The sequence below is a fragment of the Crocuta crocuta genome, unplaced genomic scaffold (genome assembly GCF_008692635.1).
Source record: "Crocuta crocuta isolate KB4526 unplaced genomic scaffold, BGI_CrCroc_1.0 scaffold168, whole genome shotgun sequence".
NCBI classification, from domain to species: domain Eukaryota; kingdom Metazoa; phylum Chordata; class Mammalia; order Carnivora; family Hyaenidae; genus Crocuta; species Crocuta crocuta.
In genome coordinates, this window is record NW_027532591.1 from 5,729,346 (window position 1) to 5,746,680 (window position 17,335).

The following is a 17,335-nucleotide window of genomic DNA, read 5'->3' on the forward strand; positions in this document are numbered from 1 at the left end:
GGTCCTTGTGGCCCTAATCTGCGCAAGGCTCCCTTGCTCCCGGCTCTCACACTCCACTGAGATGTTCAGCAAACAAGTACGGAGCACCCCCTGCGTGCTGCGGGGGCTGGGCGGCCAGCGGGCCGAGCAGGGCCCGCCTCCGGAGCACGTGTTCCCGCGGGAGCGCCCCCTGCCGGCTCCTTTCACAGATGCCTGCGGGCGCGCCCTGAGGGATAAAGCGGGCACCGCACCCCCAATTCCCCCCTTGCTTGGTGTCCCCTTCTCCACGTGCCCTGGGTTTCTCCATCAGTGAAGTGAGAGGGGGCGGCGCCGGTGGCCGCAGTGGGCTTCTTAGTGTTGATGGTCCGGGTCATGGGGGACCCCAAGGGCCAGCAGCAACGGAGGATCTGGAGACAGGGAGTCCAGGCCGACCCAGGAATGGGGAGTCCCTGTGCCCAGCATCAAGGGACCCTGGGCCTGGCCATGAAGGGCAGAAGGGGAGGGCTTGAGACCCACTCTCCCTAGAGATCCCCTGGCAGGTGGCTTAGGAGGTGGTAGAGTGACCACAGGCCCTGCCCCAAAGGCCTGTCTCACCAGCGCTCTTCCCCTCGTTGGCCTCTCCTCCCCACAGCCGCCAGGGCTCTATGTTGCCTTAGGCCACAGAGGGTGAGGTGAGCTCAGTGCGGAGGGGACAAGGCAAGGAGACTAGGGGCACAGAAGACAGACCTGCAGTTTACAGAGGGCAAGGGAAAGACAAATGGGAGAAGAGAGACACAGGGAGTGAACTGGGAGGGGCAGAGGAAGGGGGGAAGGAGAGAATTGGGAGGGGAACAAAAGGGCGCAGCAGAGATGGGGAGACAGAGAGGGAGGGTGGAGGGGCAGAGCGCTGCTGGGGGACCAGGGGCAGCGCGCTGCTGGGGGACCAGGGGCAGCAGTGAGGGGAAGCAGAGAGGAACAGGGAGCAATGGAACACAGAGGGACAGGGATGGAAGACAGAGGGACAGGGATGGAAGACAGAGGAGATGGAAGGCAGGAGATGGAAGACAGATGGACAGGGGACGGAAGACAGAGGGACAGGGGACGAAGACAGGACAGGGAGAGATGGAAGACAGAGGGCCCCTGATGGAGACAGGGACAGGCAGGTGGGGGGCAGGCCAATCCCAGCCTGCACTGGCACAGAGGCAGGGCTGCAGGGGCCGCCTGGAGTGGCGGGGCTGGAAGGGCAGTGTGGTCACCTGGCAGGGCTGGGCACTGTGCCGGAACCCTGCGTCCCCCTCTGGGGGCTCTCAGGCAGACTCGGCTCCACGGCCCTCCAGACCCCACAGGGCCCGCAGCCGTGGCCCATCGTCCGTGGCCTCTCCTGGTAGGAAGTACCACCTGACCCAACGCCCCTGTGTGAGGGTGGGCGGTAATCACCCTGCCCCCGTGACGGCAGCACACTCCTGGCCGCAGTCCAGGGCAGACTCAGGAGGGGCCGCAGTCCTCAGTGTTTTCTAAATAAGGGACGAAGAAAGCAGGGCTGGGGAGGGAGCTCGGGTCCAGTCTCTCGGCGGGTCCTGCCCCCAGGCTGCTGTGCTCACTCGNAGAGGTGGAGCGGAGGCTCAGAGGAGAGCCCAGCAGCGGAAGGGCACAGTCACACTTATGGCTCAGGGTCACGTTAAAGCTGCTATTACTGAGTCCCTACTGTGTGCCGGGCCTTTGTCTCCAGCTCACTTGTCTTTTTTTCCCTTTTGTTTCTCTTTGCCTTTGTCCCCCCCCCCCCCCCGCCCCTTTCTCCCTCTCTCTCTCCGAAACTAAATGGGATCCAACTGCCAGCTCCCTGTGTGTTCTCCCGCTCACGGCTCAGCCCTTTCATTATTAATAGAAATATGTCCTCATTGTACAGCTTAATTCTGCTTATCTGGAGTGGATTAAGTGCTTACAATGACATGCAGTATTGATTCCTGAGCATCCCTCTTAAAGGAATTTTGCCACGACCTAATTAGTTCCATAAAACCTGGGGAGGATGGGACGAGGGGGCCAGGGGGGCCCGGGAGTCAGGAGCCCTGGGTCCTCATCCCCAATGACATCAGGGATGCTGTGTGACCTTAGATCAGGATCTCCCCTCTGGGGGCCTGGACTTGGCCTGCTCTGGGAGCCGGAGGTGGGGCCAGGTGCCCAGAGTCCTCAAGGGTAGGAGGTGCAGTGGGTGAGAGCATGCACTCCGGAGCCCAATCCCCAGGTACAAATCCCTGCTCTCTCACCCGCTGGCTGTGCCGCGTGGGCAGGTTACTTCCCTTCACGGCCCCTCAATCTCTGCATCTGTAAAGTGGGGCAACTGGCAGGTCCTGGCAGGAAACGGATGGCTCTCTGCGTGGGGCGGTTGAGGAGGGTTTAAGGAAAGGACTCTGGACAACAGTGGGGGCAGGTGGCAGGCAAATGAGGGACAGTGCGGTGCCCTGACTTTCCTAAGAGTGGGAGCAGCTCCAGCCCCTGGCCCATGCCTGAAGAGGGAGGACAGGGGGCCGCCACTGTGACCCGCACTGTGGAGAGGGCCACCCGACTGGAGCCAGGACCCTGAGTGAGAACGGAGCCTGCCCAAGGACCCTTGCTCTCCCTCTCCTCCCCCATGCTGGGCTCCTTATCGGCTGAGGCCAGCTGGGAGGCAGAGGGGTCAGCCCTGCACACACAGCAGTGCTCGTGGCCTCCCTGGGTGCTGAGAGAGACCAGGGACGCACACAGATTGCAGTCTTGGTCTGTCACCCCTTGACTGGGGGCTTCTCTGAACCTCAGTTTCCCTCTATGTAAAGAGGGACTCGCTAGATCTTTCCATCTGGCTTTGCCTACCTAACCTGGCCACCCGGAACTGAGAGGCGTTCCTTTGATCTGGCTGCAAATCCCAACTGTGAGCCCTCACCTAGAGGGGGATGGGAAAATGATCGGATTGCTGCTGGAGGAGGGCCCGGCATGCAGTAGGTGTGCAGCACACACCACTTCCCTTGTTTCATTTCACTTCAGCAGAAGACGGGGCAGAAATGTTCCTGGAGGGCTTTCTTTTACCAGGTGACCTGCAGGGTGACACAGTGAGATGCAGGACAGCGCCCAGGCCATCTGCCTGCACAGGCCTGGATGATGGGGGGGGGAGACAGGCAGGGGGCTTACACAGCTCTGATGAGCCCTGGTGCCCTCAGAACTGGCTTCCTCTCCCCTCTCCCAGACTGCTCGGGCGGGGTGGGTCTCTCTGTACCCCGGGTGCCGTCTGCAGCCTGGCCCAGCCGCAGGCCAGAATTTGAGTGTGTTCTTCCACCGGCTGACAAGTCAGTGCAGAAACCAAGGTCTGGGTCAGGTGATCTGGGTCCCACGTTTAGCCCTCACCTTGGTCTGCTCACTTGCCTCGCAGTGCAGTCCTGGGACTCGCGTGTGGTGGGGGCTGCCGAAGCGGGCTCCCATTCCCGCTGACAGAGTGCAGGGCCCGGGCTGGTGTCTGAGCCCCGCACGCCGGCTCTGTCACACACCCCTCCGCCACGCTGCTGGTCTCAGCCTCGACGCCGCCGGCTCACAGGCAAAACTAGGCTCCCGTGACTCGTTTCCAGTTTTTAATGTTTTTCTTGTAAAACCCAAAATATAAAACTGGAAGGGGAACGGAAAACAAGTTCTGTACATTTTATGTACACGAGGTCTGTGATTTCAAAACCATTGGGGAGGGAAAAGGAAGGCAGGGGGATGTCGCGGGCCGCGGATCCTGACAGGCACTTCCGAGCACCCAGCTCGGGCTCAGGACATTGTCCCTGGCCAGCGCAGGGCGGCTGCCGCAGACCCGGCACCCTGAGTCTGTGGGGAGCTTCGGCCTGGTGGCCCAGGGCTGGGTGCACGGAGGGTGGGGACAGATGGTGAGCGGGCAAGGCAGTGTCTGCGATGGAGGGAGGACAGGTGCAGGCTGGGCCCTCCTTCAGGTGTCCGTGTAGATGGACGGGATGTGACTCAGGCAGTGGTCAAAGGCCCCGTTGGGGAAGAAGCCGCAGTCCTCAGGGCCACTGGACACAATGTCTTCGGATGGCTGTGGAGGCAGTGCCGAGGGGCATGGGGCTTCGGCCAGGGCCTCGTAGCCTGTGGGTGTGGGAGGGAACAGGGTCCAGGCTGGAGAATGCAAGGGCTATGCCATCTTTTCCCAGCTCCCGGGCCCCACCCTCCTGTCACTGGTGGAGGTCCCACTGGTTCCTTCACACAGTGTCCCTTCGGTGGGTCCTGCTCTGAGCCTCTGCTCTTCCGGACAGGGGAGCTGGTGGGTGGGAGGAGGCACTCGAGGCCTTGTACTGCCAGGGCGCCCAGGGCAGCTGGACAGACAGCGGCTGGCTTGGAGCAGTCATCACCCGGTGCTGGACTGTAGGGAAGACTGTGGGGGAGGGGGGTGGGCTATCACAGCTCGTGTCCTCGGGGGCTGGACCCCTCCTGGCAGAGACGCACAGCCCACCCCCACACTTCTAGGCTCCTTCACCCCACGAGACACAAGGAACCCACAGAATAGGACCAGCGCTGACGTGGCTCTTACCAAGGTTTCACTGAAGTCTTACCTCACTTCGACCACAACAATCCTGTGAGGTAGGTGTCCTTATCCTATTTTACAGCTGAGAAGATGGGCTCAGAGAGGCCAAGACACTTGCCTAAGGTCATAGTGCTAGTAAGTGGGGGAACTGGGATTTGAACCCAGATCCATCTGGCCCTGAGACACCTGGCTCTTCCATTAGACATGTTCCACTGCTCAGAGGCCCTTAACCTGGAGGGGCCTGGAGTGGGTGTCTTATCCAGTCCCTGCCCTAAGGGCTCTGTCCCTGAGCTGCCATCACACAGCTGCAATCTGTGTAGCCTATGACAGGCGGGCCTCAGTCTTTCCATGTGTGCAGTGGGATCACGCTGAACTACTCCTGAGGCCCCCCACAGCCCCACCCTATGTCTGGATCAATCCTGCGTGTCTATTCTCAGCTTGGCAGAGGATGTATGGGCAACTGCACGGGGCCTGGAATGGGCACTGAACGCTGGGCTGCCCCCCAGATGGCAGGGGAGAAGGATCCACTGTCCTGGTGCGGAAGCTGCCTCCTGCCCACCAGAGCTATCTGTGTCTGCTGCTGAACCAGGAAAGCTTGCCACAAGCCGCACAGAGCAGGTGGAGGAGGAGGTGGTGAGCCAACAGTGCCGGGAATGGCAGCCAGTGCCTCGTTGTACACCAACCCACGTGTGTACAGACGGGGAACGCACCCGCCCACCCACACACACCCTGTGATCGGTACACACCTGCCTGGTTGCGTGCACGTGACACGTGGCCACCTGCAGACATGCTCACACTGCGCTTGAACACAGTCTGTGCACACAGACAGGCATCACGGGATCTGTGCACACCGGCGTCATGGGGTGGGTAACACGCAGTGTGTCCGCAGGGATGGGACTCGGGGGTGGGTAGCACAGTGTGCACACAGCTGGGAACACGGAGATCGGGCCCATGTGTGTGCACGCAGACTGGGCATGAAAGGCACAGGCATGATGGGTGCACACGTGTGCGGACATGGACGCATATACCTGTGAGCTCCCTGCATACTCACAGGGCTCTTACCACTGGGAGTCCACCTGTGCTGGCCCTACGTACACCGGCACATCCAGACGTGACCACAAACACGTGATGAAAGAAGACATACACGGACACGAGGGCCTGTGTGTGACTAGGAACACGTGGATCCACATGCAGATGGACCAACAGGTTTCTGCATGCTTGTCTGTGGCCTCACTATTGTCCCTCTGTCCTTAATCCTCTAACCCCAGCTGCACACACCCAGAGCCGCTGAACGGGCCTCTGGCACAGGGCCTCAGGCTCCCCCTTCTCTGGGGTGCCCGACCTGCCCAGGCCTTGTAGCTTCTGGCTGGACCCAGGCCTGCAGGCTGACTAGGGGTAGGGCTGGGCTGGGCGGACTCAGGGAGGGTCTGCCCCCTGCACCATCCGATGCTTCTGCTCTGATCAGCACTGGCCTTGCTGGCCTGAGACTGATTCCACCCTGAGCTGTGCACAGCCCTCCCTCTCACTGGGCTTCTCCACCCCAGCCAGGGGCATTGCGTGGGGAAGGCCCTGGGCTCTGTGGGGGATGCGATGCAGCACAAGGAACAAGCACAATCTCTCGATTCTCTCCTTTCCTGGTGCCCCTCTGGTCTCATTTTCTTCATCTGTTAAAGAGAGATCAGTATGTGTCTCTTTCCCTGCTGTACCCCCAGGGTCTACAACCATGCCTGGTACATACTCAGCGCTCAGTAAACATCTGAAAGGAAACATCAGCTAGCCTGCAAGCTCCCAGTCTGAGTCTTCTCTGTCTTCTGAAACCTGCCAGAGTCCAGACATGTATCACACACCTTCTGTGGGACAGCGCGGAAGAAACACTGACTTCGGAGGTGGGAAGGATGCAAATCCCAACTCTGGGGGGTCCTGGGACCTGTGTGAGCCTTTATTTCTCCTTCTGTAAAGTGGGGATGACTCTACCCTCTGGGCTGTCCCAAGGCTTCAGGACAATGTACACAAGTACCCCAGAACAGGGCTGGGCCTTGGGAGGTGGCCAGGGAATGGAGGCGTGCAGGGGGAGGGCTCACCTGTGGTAGGTAAAGGTGCACTGAGGCTGTGGTAGCCGTTAGGCCGCAGGGGGTTGAAGCCGTGGGCTTCCCCGGCCAGACTGTCCCCACTGGCTGCTGGCTCGGCCGTCCGGTAGCAGTCGCCGTAGGGGAAGCAACTTTGGATGGAGTGGAAGCTGCCCTGGTACCCTGCGGAGGGGGGCGGCAGGGGCTGCATTGACCAAGGGAAGACGCCCAGGGCAGAGAGGGGACCGTCCCCGCGGCACTGTTCAGCCGCCCGTATCGTCCTGTCCAGGCATGGTGCATGCAGAGCAGAGAAGACAGCCCCAGGGTGGAGAAGGTGCGGGTGTCCTGGGCCCCCTTCCCAGCTCTGTGTGGTGCCCGAGGGGGTAGGGTGAGGCGGCCTCACGTGGCTGCACCTGACCTGAGTCGTTTGCGGCTGACGTAGTGCTCTGAGGGAAAGGACTGTTGGCCCTCCATCCTCACCTCCTGAGGTGCCAGCTCACTCACTTCCTCCAAGCAGCAGGCTGTGCCCACCCCCCTGCCAGAGCAGGTGCTGTTCCCGCTGCTGGGAGAGCCCTGCCATGCCTTGTCAATGGAACAAACGCTACCTCACCCCTCAGATGGAATTTCCTCCAGGAGGTGGCCCCCCGACGAGGTGTGTTGGGTCACCTGACCCCTAGTTTCTCTCAGGGAGACCCTCAGTGCCCTCCGGCATTCCGAGTCCCCACCTGCCTCCCCAGGTCAGTGCCTTGCTCCTCTTGGGCACCTGAGGAGTCAGTAGATGTATACGGAGAGGGCCCCAGCCAGAGCTTACCTTGTGGACTGGGCAGAGGTGGGGGTGGAGGGCTCTGGAAGGGCGGGTAGGGTGGCTTGCTGGGGAGTGTGGGGAAGGGCTGGCCCCCTGGAGAATGGCTCTGGGAGGATGGTGGCAGTGGTGGTGGCCCGAGCCCCTTCAGTGGGCTGACCATAGGTGAGAGGAGGCCGGGTCCCAACCTAGAGAGAACAGAGATGGCCATCAACAGGATAGGCTCTGGGGGCTCTGCAAGGGGAGGGCAGTGGGGACCTGAGGCGTGGCTGCTGCTGCTTGCTTCCCTCCAGAAACACTGAGCTCACTACCTCATTCTCTCTGACTTAAGACAGTGCAGTTAGAAGAGGAGGCTTTTACTTCTGATTGTGTTCAAATTGGAATCAAATTTTAAAGTACTCTGAGCTTCAGAATCCAAAGGAATCAGCAAAGAAGAACTTCTATCTAGCATTTAGGACTGGAAATCAGCAAGGAACACTGGTTACAAGCATGGCCCTTGGAGTCGACAGAACTGGGTTTTATACCCTGGCTGCTCTCACCGGCCACGTGACTTTGGGCAGGATGCTTAAGGACTCTGAGCCTTGGTTTCCTCACAGTGTGGCTGTGTCTCCACCCGGTGCACTTACTACTCTTATCACCCGGGGCTAACCACCAGCCGCCCCCACTGGGTCCTGACACTCTCCCTCTGCGCTTGCCGCTCTGGCCACCCCTGGAGGACGAGTCCAGAACAGCTGCACTGAAAGCTCTCATGCTTCCTTAGCAGGGGAAGATCCCATGGCTCTTACTGAACCCATTTATTGAGCCCCTGACTCACCTCAGGCCCCATGAGGGAAGTTCTTGTTTCTGCCTCCCAGATCAAAACACCAGGGTTCAGAGAGGCTGCTCACCAAGTTAGTCCTGGCCACACAGCACTGACCTCACAGGTTATGACGTGGGTAAAACTAAATAAGCACCCAAGACGATGTTGGATGTACCATCGTTATTCTAAAGATGTAGGGAAAGAAAACTAGCAGACAGGTCTAACGTCCAAGTTGGGCTTTATTCCCCTGCACAGTGTGCTTTCAGGGACCTTTTGTCTCCAACCCTGGACATCTCCCCTCTACTTGCATACATCCTGTGATGAGGGGCTCACCACCTCACTTCATCCAGAGTCAGTTACCTTGAGCCCAGCTGAGCCCATGTGGGTCATCTAACTGGACTGCATAGCACTGTACACCAGGTTCCTTCCTCACGCTGCCACCTAAGCCTCTGGGTCTTCACAGGAACCAACACGGCCCCGAGGTCGGATGGACTTAGGGGGTCTGGGGACCAGGCTGAGGGCTCATAGCCTATAAAGCACTTACGTGCATTGCATAAAGGGGGGTGTAGCTCAGACAGTCCATCTTCTTATGGGCATTTGTGGATTTTGGACCATCCCCATGCAAATACACTACCAATTCAATGTCACAGCTATAGGTGACCTTTTCAGGCCAAGAATATTACCCTTGCCTACCCTCTAAAACGTGATGTGTGAAAGGGACAGATCAGTGCCTTTCACTGAAACAAAGAGAGATTTGGGGAGAAGCCAGTGGGCTCCACGTCTGTACTCTGCTGGAGTCTGTACTCTGCCCCATCTGCCTCCTCCAGCCTGGGTACCTGCCGTTTCTGCCCCTTGGCTGCACCGCCATCATTCATATGTTTGGAACCCCACCGCTGTGAGCGTGCCAGTGGCACAAGGGGGCCTTACTGCTGGGTCCCTAGTCCCCAGCCCAACATCCAACACACTGTAGGTGCCCATCAGCCTCAAGTTAATGAACTGAGTCCTCATCAAGGTTCCGTGAATTATTATCATCGTCATCATTAACATTTTTAGGTTTTTCTCACAGGGTTGTCCAGTAGGACAGTGGTACAAACTGTAGATGGTTGTGCATGAGCTGTGTGTCCTTGTAGCCAGTTCTCTGGCTGAGGCGGGGCCGTGGTGTGGCCGGGGGGTTCCTCCTTCAAGCCCACTTCGTGGTGTCCACCTGCCTGATGCCCACCCCACCCTGGCACTCACACACAGTTCTTCCCTGACTTCCCGTCCGCCCCCTCCCCTGGGAGCTCATGGGGAGGGCCAGGTCTCTGCCTCTGAGGCACTGTGTGCTTAGCACTGGGCCTGACGCACAGCAAACAGCTGATAAATACTAACAAATGGCTTTCTTAATCACTCAGCTACAAAGCCCAGAGATTAACAGCATTGCAGAATTAAGGAGAACCAGATCTGAAGGGGGAAAAAAACACATGCATTCTCCACGTTTGTTTTTCCTGTCTCAAACCTGCCATAAATTCACATTTGCCACCTTCACAGCCAGTGAAATTAAACAGAACACGACTCTCCCCAGCAGCCGCGAAGACTGAGGTTACGCGGCTCTACCTGAACTCTTGAAAAGGAAAAAAGATCATCTGGAGCTCCTCTTCTGAGTCATGCCAATGACTCCTAAATCAAATATTTTTGCTTCAATTGGAACCTATAAAAATTAATATAAAACCTCACTGGCTTGGCAGACTTAGGGCTTCATACCTCGTATGGGGCTGGGGAAAAAGAAAAAAACTGCCCTATTCGGCGTCTTCTCTGAGCCAGGGTAAATAAATTTGGTCATGAAGTCAGGCCCTCTTAGCATAGTTTTGAGTGAATCAGATAATTCTGTCAAGCTATTTAAACGTCCTAGCAAACCACCGGGGAGCCGCCAGTGGCCTTCCCTGTTGACTTTGGCAGGAAGGGGAGGCTAAGGCCTTTTCCCCCTGCCTTGCCTCTCTTCTCAGGGGCTGAAAAAAGAAACCCATTCAAGCCGGCGCTGGGCCTGGGCCTGGTGTCAGGCTTGAGGGCCCTCTTCTCCTGCAGCCCAGCCCAAGGAGCCTGGGCACCTGGCCGGTTGGGAGGCCTCGAGCCCTTGCTCCCACTCCTGCAGGCGCAGGCGGGTGGATGGCGGGCTGGGCCGTCCTGCTCTTGTCATCACTCTGCCTCTCACTGCAGGAATTCTTGACTGGCACTTATGCGGGCAGCAGGCAGGTGATGAATGAGGTGGAGCAGAGAGCACAGGCCTGAGTGGGGAAAGGCCTCTGTGGTTTATTTTTCTTTGGTTGGAGATGTTTTGGGGCTGGCTTGTGGGTGAGCAGGTGGCCTGAGCCCATGGGTGGGTAGGGGGGTAGGGTCCGTGGAACCTGTACCAGATGACACATACAATGCTAGGCATGCGTAGGTCACGCACGGCTGATCCTCACCACCTTCCTAGAGGAGGGTATTTTCATACCTATTTGACAGAGGAAGAAACTGAGGCTCAGGGAGGCCTGGTTCTCTGGGTCCCCCTTTGAACTCCATCAGGCAGCCTCTTCGTGGCTCCCCACCGTCTTCCTACTTACCCTGCTCTTCTACCTCCCCAGGGGCTCATCTCTGGTGGCTCCCCCCCTCCTCCTCTCCCCACCCAGTAGGAGTCCCCCCACCCAGCCCTGCTTATTCTATGTCGATAATGCCTCCTGGTAATCCACCCCCCTGCCTAGCTCTGGCTCAGGCTGCCATCCACCCATGTTTGATGCTGCGCCTGGCAAGCAGCCCCACACTGCAGGCTGCACACTCCTCCCCAAACTGACCACATCCCTGCTCAGCACCCTTTGCGTACAGCCCTGCCTCAGGCCTCGTGATCTGGCCCCGGCGACCTCCCTCCTGAGCCTTGTCACTCCACACGAAGGTTCATGTTTCCCAGAATACGCCAAGCTCTACCCACATCGATTCTCTCGCTGCTAGTTCCTCCTAATGTCTCCACTCAGCCAACTCCTACTTAACCTTGGAGGCCCAGCTTAGCATCACCTCCAGGAAGCCTTCCCTGACACTGTCCTCCAGCCCACTGGGTTCTCCTCTGGACTTCCACAGCCCCTTCTGCTTCTTTCCTCAGAGCACTTGTCCCGTGTGGTCAGTCCTGCAGCTCTATCTCCCCTCCTCACGGTGAGCTTCTCCAGGACGGGGCCTGTCAGCGGCTCCAGCACTGGGCCCAGGGCCTGCCCACACCAAGGACTCAATAACCGGACACTGAGTGAATGGATGAGTGAGTAGCAGAAGGAGCCTGGTTCGGAGCCCTGGACAACAAATTTGGTGATGAAGCCAGGATGGCCCAAGGCAAGGTAGGCCAATGCCAAGGCTAAAGCTGTGGTCTTAGGGAGGAAGGGCAGAGGAAGAAGGTGCCGAGGCCAGGCCTTGGGGGACAAGTCTGATTGAGTCCTGCTAGCGATAAGTGAAAGTGGTGGGCAGGGCAGGCGGCCGGGCTCTGGGACCTCCCTCTGCCCATCTGCCAGGCGAGGCGATTCTGGCAGCACTAAGGGCCAGCAATTAGCACATTTACCATTTCCAGCCAATTAAGCGGCCACAATGGGAACCACATTGAATATAGAAAAGGCTACTCCTCTTTGCAGTGATCCTACAGCAGGGGCTCCCGGACCAGCAGGCTGGGCCGCGACAACAGCTGCAGTGGCCAGAAGTGGGGGCAAGGGCCCGATGAGCACCTCTGGAGTGGGCTATGGCAGTCTGCTCCCCACATGCATGGTGCGAGCTGAAGAGAAGCCAGGGTGAGGTCCCCAAGGAGGCCTGGTATGGTGGTCCGGAATGCGGGGCGGGGGGCACAGCGTCTTCCCATGGCTGCGCTCACAGGGGAGGTGCACCCGAGATACGGCAGCACGAGGTCCAGGTGCCAGGACCATTTACCCGGGAGCGCTGCCGTGAGGCACCAATGAGATCGTGCCCAGAAGGTGTTTGGTATGGAGTGCAGGACACAGTAACTGTAAGCACTGCCTATGTGTTGGCTATTTTCACGGTCGGCTGCGACCACTTAGTTCAAGGGACGCCCACCCTCCCCCTCCTCCCATGCAGGTGCCTGCTCACTGCCCCGGAGGAGGAGGACTGGCTTGCTGTACATACCCATCCCTGGTGCTCTCAGCCGCGGGTAGAGGGGACAGATGGTGGTGGGAACCGCTGGTGGCGTCCAGTGAGTGGTGTCTGGAAGGGACATCGTGCATGGGGGGCAGGATGGCTGACGCGAGCCCGTTATGGGGGGTGATGGAGCCGGGATACACGCCTGTGGGAAAGCAAACACATGTCACTGGACTTCGGCCACTTGCTAGATGTGGCTGTGAGTGGCCCCGGGGCTGTGTGCCTGCTGACAGAAAGAGAGAGACAGGGAAACCTTCAGGGCCATATTAACAGAAGGTTAGGGGCCCAAGCAAGGAGATGATGGCCCCACTCTGCTGTTCATACCCTGGCCGAGGGGCTGTGTGTGGGGCTGAGGTCTACCCTGAAGGCAGAGGCGGTGGACTGACAAGGGGGCTGTCAGAGGCATTGCGTGGTCAAGCTGTGTGCGTGTGCACGTGTGTGCGTGTAAGCGTGTGTGCTCACACGTGTTTTGGGGGACAAGAGGGTTGTATGCAGCAGGCTGCCTGAAGTCTCTGGGGCTATTCTGGGAAAGAAGAAGCTTGCTCTGTGCAGCCCCAGAGGGAGACAGGAATCCAGAAATGGAGAGAAGCTTGAGAGAATCTCAGGACTTGGCCATACCTTCTCCCCAGCAGAGTTGCTGGAGGGTCATGGGCTGCTTTTGGATAAAATGAACTACCCACACCCAGAGATGTGCAAGCACAGCCTCGATGTCCACTGTGAAGGATCCCAAATAAAGATGGCTGTGCTAGCTAGATGGCAGGCTGGCCCAGGAGACCTATGGGAAGGGATGCCACAGACGGTTGTAGAGGCTGTATACTGCACAAGGGTCCTGACTGAGGAGAGGAGTCAGCCATGCTCTATTCTATGATTCTAAACCTCTAGAAGATATCTGCAAGGTGATACCACCTTTTGGCACCTCTTACTCCTAAGGGTCTTACTCTTGTTAAGAAGATAGGTAGGGGAAAAATCAAATGGGGGACATTAGGTCATAGTCAGATGTTGCTCCAGGGGCCTAATTGATGGTCTGAGAGCAGTTACTAGGCCAATGCTCCCCAAATGCCTTCACTAAGGAACCCCAGTGAGAGGGGAGATTGGACTCCTACTCTGGGACTGGAGCCTGAGAGGAACTCAGCAAGGGTTGCAAGTTTTTCTCTTTCATCTGAAAAAAATGGGGCCAATTTTGTTCTCCCTTTTAAAATCTGGCCATGTTTATTTGAATTTAGATAGAAACTGACATCCTTTTCCTAGAAATCAACTCATTTAGTTGATGCCCTCGGAAGACTCTGCAGACTGGGGGCCACACTCAGAGCTGTCTTGATGCTGTGTTCACGCTGGTTAGTTGAGCTCACCTGAGCCCACTGTTATGTTTTCAATCACTCCGCTCATCATGGATCCAGACCCAATGCTCTTTATCATGAGGAGCATCTGAACATATACCACACAAAGGCTAGCCCCTCTCGCCCAGGCCTGCAACTTGGGAAGTTACTACCAGGCATTGAGGAGGGCCGGAGCAGGGGTTGTGAGCTCAGACCCTCAACTGCATCTAGCCAGGTCTCCCAAGTGATACCAAGCGAAAGTCCCATTTAAAGCCAGGCCCAGGAAATGGCCCGGGGCTCCAGCTCAGGCCACATCCTAGACGGCCAGGTAGGGTCCTACGGTCCAGGCTTCCCTGTGGGCTGGCTGTGGGACCCCAGTGCTCTAAATGGGCTCTTGGAGGCCCTCTGCCCCTCTGCTGCAGTCCTCACGCCTCTGTCTCAGGGACCTCCGCCCCACGGGCAGCCCTGCCCATCCATCCACCCACCTACCCCCCTTTACCACACACCCCTCCCAGCTTGGTGAGGAAGGCACTGGAGAAGACTTCCAAGGCTGGAGCCTGGCTCGGTGCTGCTCACGGTGTGCTCTGTGCACCACTTTTTGGAGCACCTCCTCACCTGCCATCTTGAGCCAATTTGGGGGTCTGACAGCTAGGAAGGCCCAGGATCCTGATAAATCCTGCTCTCTCTCCCTCAGCCACATGGACCTCGTGCTTCTCACATCCTCACTGCCTGTCACATTACCTGGGGCTGCTAAACGGGCCTGCCAGGAAGCCTCCTCAGGGTTTCCTATGAGGTGAGCCGGTCCTTCCTTATGAGACAAGCTCTTGGGAATTTCCTATCATCAGACAACAAAAATTCCAGGTCATCCTTGCCAGCGACTCTCATGCCCTCACTCCTCTGTTCTGGACTCCTCTGACCTAACACTCCTTGAATCTGTCCCATTGCCCTCTGCCTCTTGCCCTGCCTGTCCAGTCCCATACAGACAGACACGCGGGGGGCTACTGTGTGAACGAGGCATGCTAAGCCGTGGACAGAGAGTGGATGGCAATGAGGGAGTCTCCACATCATGAGGGGCAGCAGGAGGGGGATGCCACGTGATCCTGCTGGCCTCTCCCGCAAATGCACCATTTGAGGCTATAAATCAGCATCATCAATCATCAGCCACGAGCGCTTAACCTCTGGCCCTAACATCTGTTCTCAACTGTGCCTCAAGCATTTGCAGTGTGGCCTATAGGAGAACTGGCACTAAAACCCAGAGGATCCGGGGCTTCTGGGGTCCCCTGTCTCCCTGCTGTGTTGCAAGCAGCTTGAGGACAGGGACCAGCACAGAGCCTGGCACCCAGCAGGTGCCCAGGAAGGTAAGATCTAGCATCCACAGCAGGGAGGCAGCAGACACTCTAAGGGCACGGCCTGTGGCCAGATGGCCTGGGTTCAAGTCTGGCCTCTGCCATTTACTGACTGTGGAATGTCAGCAGAAAGTTACTTAACCTCTCGAGGCCTCAGTTTCCTCATCTGGAAAAGAAAGAGCACAGTAGCATGTACTTTATGAGGCTGACGTGAGGATTCTGTTAACATATACTTGTACAGCCCCTACAATGGCTTCTTGTGACAAATATTCAGTAAATGCTGGCTTGTATTATTAGGAGATGGGTGAGTAAATGGTGACTCTTCATTCACCTTGAGCAGAATAATAAGGATCATAGAATTATTGGTCACAGTGGGTTTATGTAAGTGATCACATCACAATCCCATTTGTTGTCACAGCAGGTCTGGGGGAGAAACTGAGGCTTGAGGCAAGGAGGACACCCCTTGCTCGCTATTGGAGCAGGCCTGCATAGGTGTATTACCCTAATGCCCCCACCATCCATGACGTGGCCTCAGTGACTTTGTTTCTCATCTGTAGCATGGGCTCATGGGGACCGAATGAGATGATGTTTGTTTGGTGACCCGCCCATGCAGGTGCTCAAGAGACAGCTGTTGCTGGCCTGGCCCTTCTCCCTAGGATAGGCCCTGGCCTGGTATCTGGGAGAATGGGCTTCCAGCCTGGATCTGCTGCTGACTCCTCCAGATGACCTTGGGTCCGTCCTCCTCCTGCCTAATCCTGAATCCTCCCAGGATAAAAATGATGGGGCGGCAGGACCTCTGCCCCAGGACAGCCATTGCTAATTGGTCACAGCCCTCTTTTGCTGTCAAGCCTCAGAGTCCTTGACACATCCCTGTCCTTTGGGTCTCTTGTCACCTGCTATTTTAGCAAATCTGATCCTGTGAGAAGCAGCCGTGGCAGAGGGGCCCCCTAGCTGGCAGAAAGAGGGTATGCTCCCCTCTCCACAGATCCATCCTACTGAGCAGGGCGGGGGGTGGGGGGTGTCCTTGCCCTTGTGGACCTATGAGAGCACCCATCTCTCTGAAAGGCAACCCAGAAAAAGGACAAACGCCTTCTCTTCCTGAGACTATTTGGTAAATGCTTTGACACAGTTTTAAATCTGCAACTACTTCGACACTGTGGGGAAAGCATTAAAAATTAGAAAATAAAAAATGTCTAAAATGGTTAGAGTAATTCAAGAAATCTCAGAGAGTGGGAAGAGCGTTCTGCTCTGATACCGTGGTTTCTTTGTGGGGTAGGGAGGGCAGAGCACAAGTTTTGTCAGCTGGAATCCGCCTGCAGGCCACACCGCAAGCCACGCAGGCAGCGAGGGGGGTCCCGCTGGGCCTGAGACCTGCCTCTCGGCCTGCGGCTTCGTGGGGAGGACGGACAGGCTGTGTCGAGTGGACCAGTGGCTCTGAGTGTCCACCTGGATGGGGCTGCGGGGTCCCCAGGGGGGGTCGAGGGGCTCCGTCTCTAGGCCACAGAACTGAACACGCCGGAAGTGATTTTGGCCACCTTGCCCACCCTCTCTGAGCCTTGGTTTTCTCCTCTGAGGCAGGAAGCTGTGGTATGGAGTCCTGGTGGGAGCACATGGGTCTTTAGGTTGAGGCCCGGGCCTGAACCCTGAGGTGGGGCCTGAAGGCGGTGCAGGAGCTGCCTCACTGAAGGGCTGGGGTGAGGACACCAGCTGGGGGTATATGGTGGCTCAGAGGCAAGAGGGAGCCAAGGATGTCCAGGGAGCTATGTTTGCTGTGCCAAGGCTGGTGGGGGAGGCTGTCAGGAGTGCCTAGGCCCGTGAGGCCTCAAAGACCAGGCTGAAAGGAGCCTGGGCTTCATCCCCTGGGCACTGGAGCCACAGAAGAGTGTGAAGGAAGGTAGGTCAGAGGCGCGGGTGCCCTTCACCAAGTCATGCCCACTGGCTGCTGGGCGCCCGCAGGGTGTCACTATCTTCCTACAGGGCTGGCTGGCTGTGAAAGGGCCCTCCTGGGCTGCGCACCTGGCCCCTGCCTGCCCGCACGCATACCTGGGAGCAGCTCCGGGGCGCGGCCGCCCTTCCTCTCGCTGGCCGCCAGCTGTGTGGACCCATGGAGCTGTGGCAGGGCCAGACACTCGGTCAGGACGTCAGCCTCAGAATCAGGGCCTGTGTGCAGCTGAGGAGCAAGCAGAGGGAGAAGGGGTGTTTGTGTGAGACCCTCCATTTAGGGGACAGGGCAGGAAGGATGGTGGCTCCTCACTGTGCCTCAGTTTCCTCATCTGTAAAATGGAGCCAACTGTATACATTGGGTTAGTTCAGGTATGAGAAGCAAACACTAAGAGTACAAGGATTTTAACAGAGGAAGTGCCTGAGT

General features: G+C 57.7%; 1 protein-coding gene across 2 annotated transcripts in view; it reads right to left on the reverse strand.

The window, feature by feature from the left end:
• Window positions 1-3,540: 3,540 nt before the first annotated feature.
• The window catches only part of GLIS1 (GLIS family zinc finger 1), a 229,151-nt gene continuing 215,356 nt past the window's right edge, over window positions 3,541-17,335 (reverse strand). The window contains exons 5-9 of one of the 2 annotated variants that reach the window (XM_077779730.1): window positions 17,011-17,137; window positions 12,294-12,450; window positions 7,379-7,557; window positions 6,583-6,750; window positions 3,541-4,065 (exon numbers count right to left, since the gene is read on the reverse strand). In XM_077779730.1, coding sequence (XP_077635856.1) covers window positions 3,908-4,065; window positions 6,583-6,750; window positions 7,379-7,557; window positions 12,294-12,450; window positions 17,011-17,137 — 789 coding nt within the window. In that variant the 3' untranslated portion in view covers window positions 3,541-3,907. The remainder of the gene's footprint in view (window positions 4,066-6,582; window positions 6,751-7,378; window positions 7,558-12,293; window positions 12,451-17,010; window positions 17,138-17,335) is intronic. The other variant, XM_077779729.1, reaches the window with a different exon arrangement.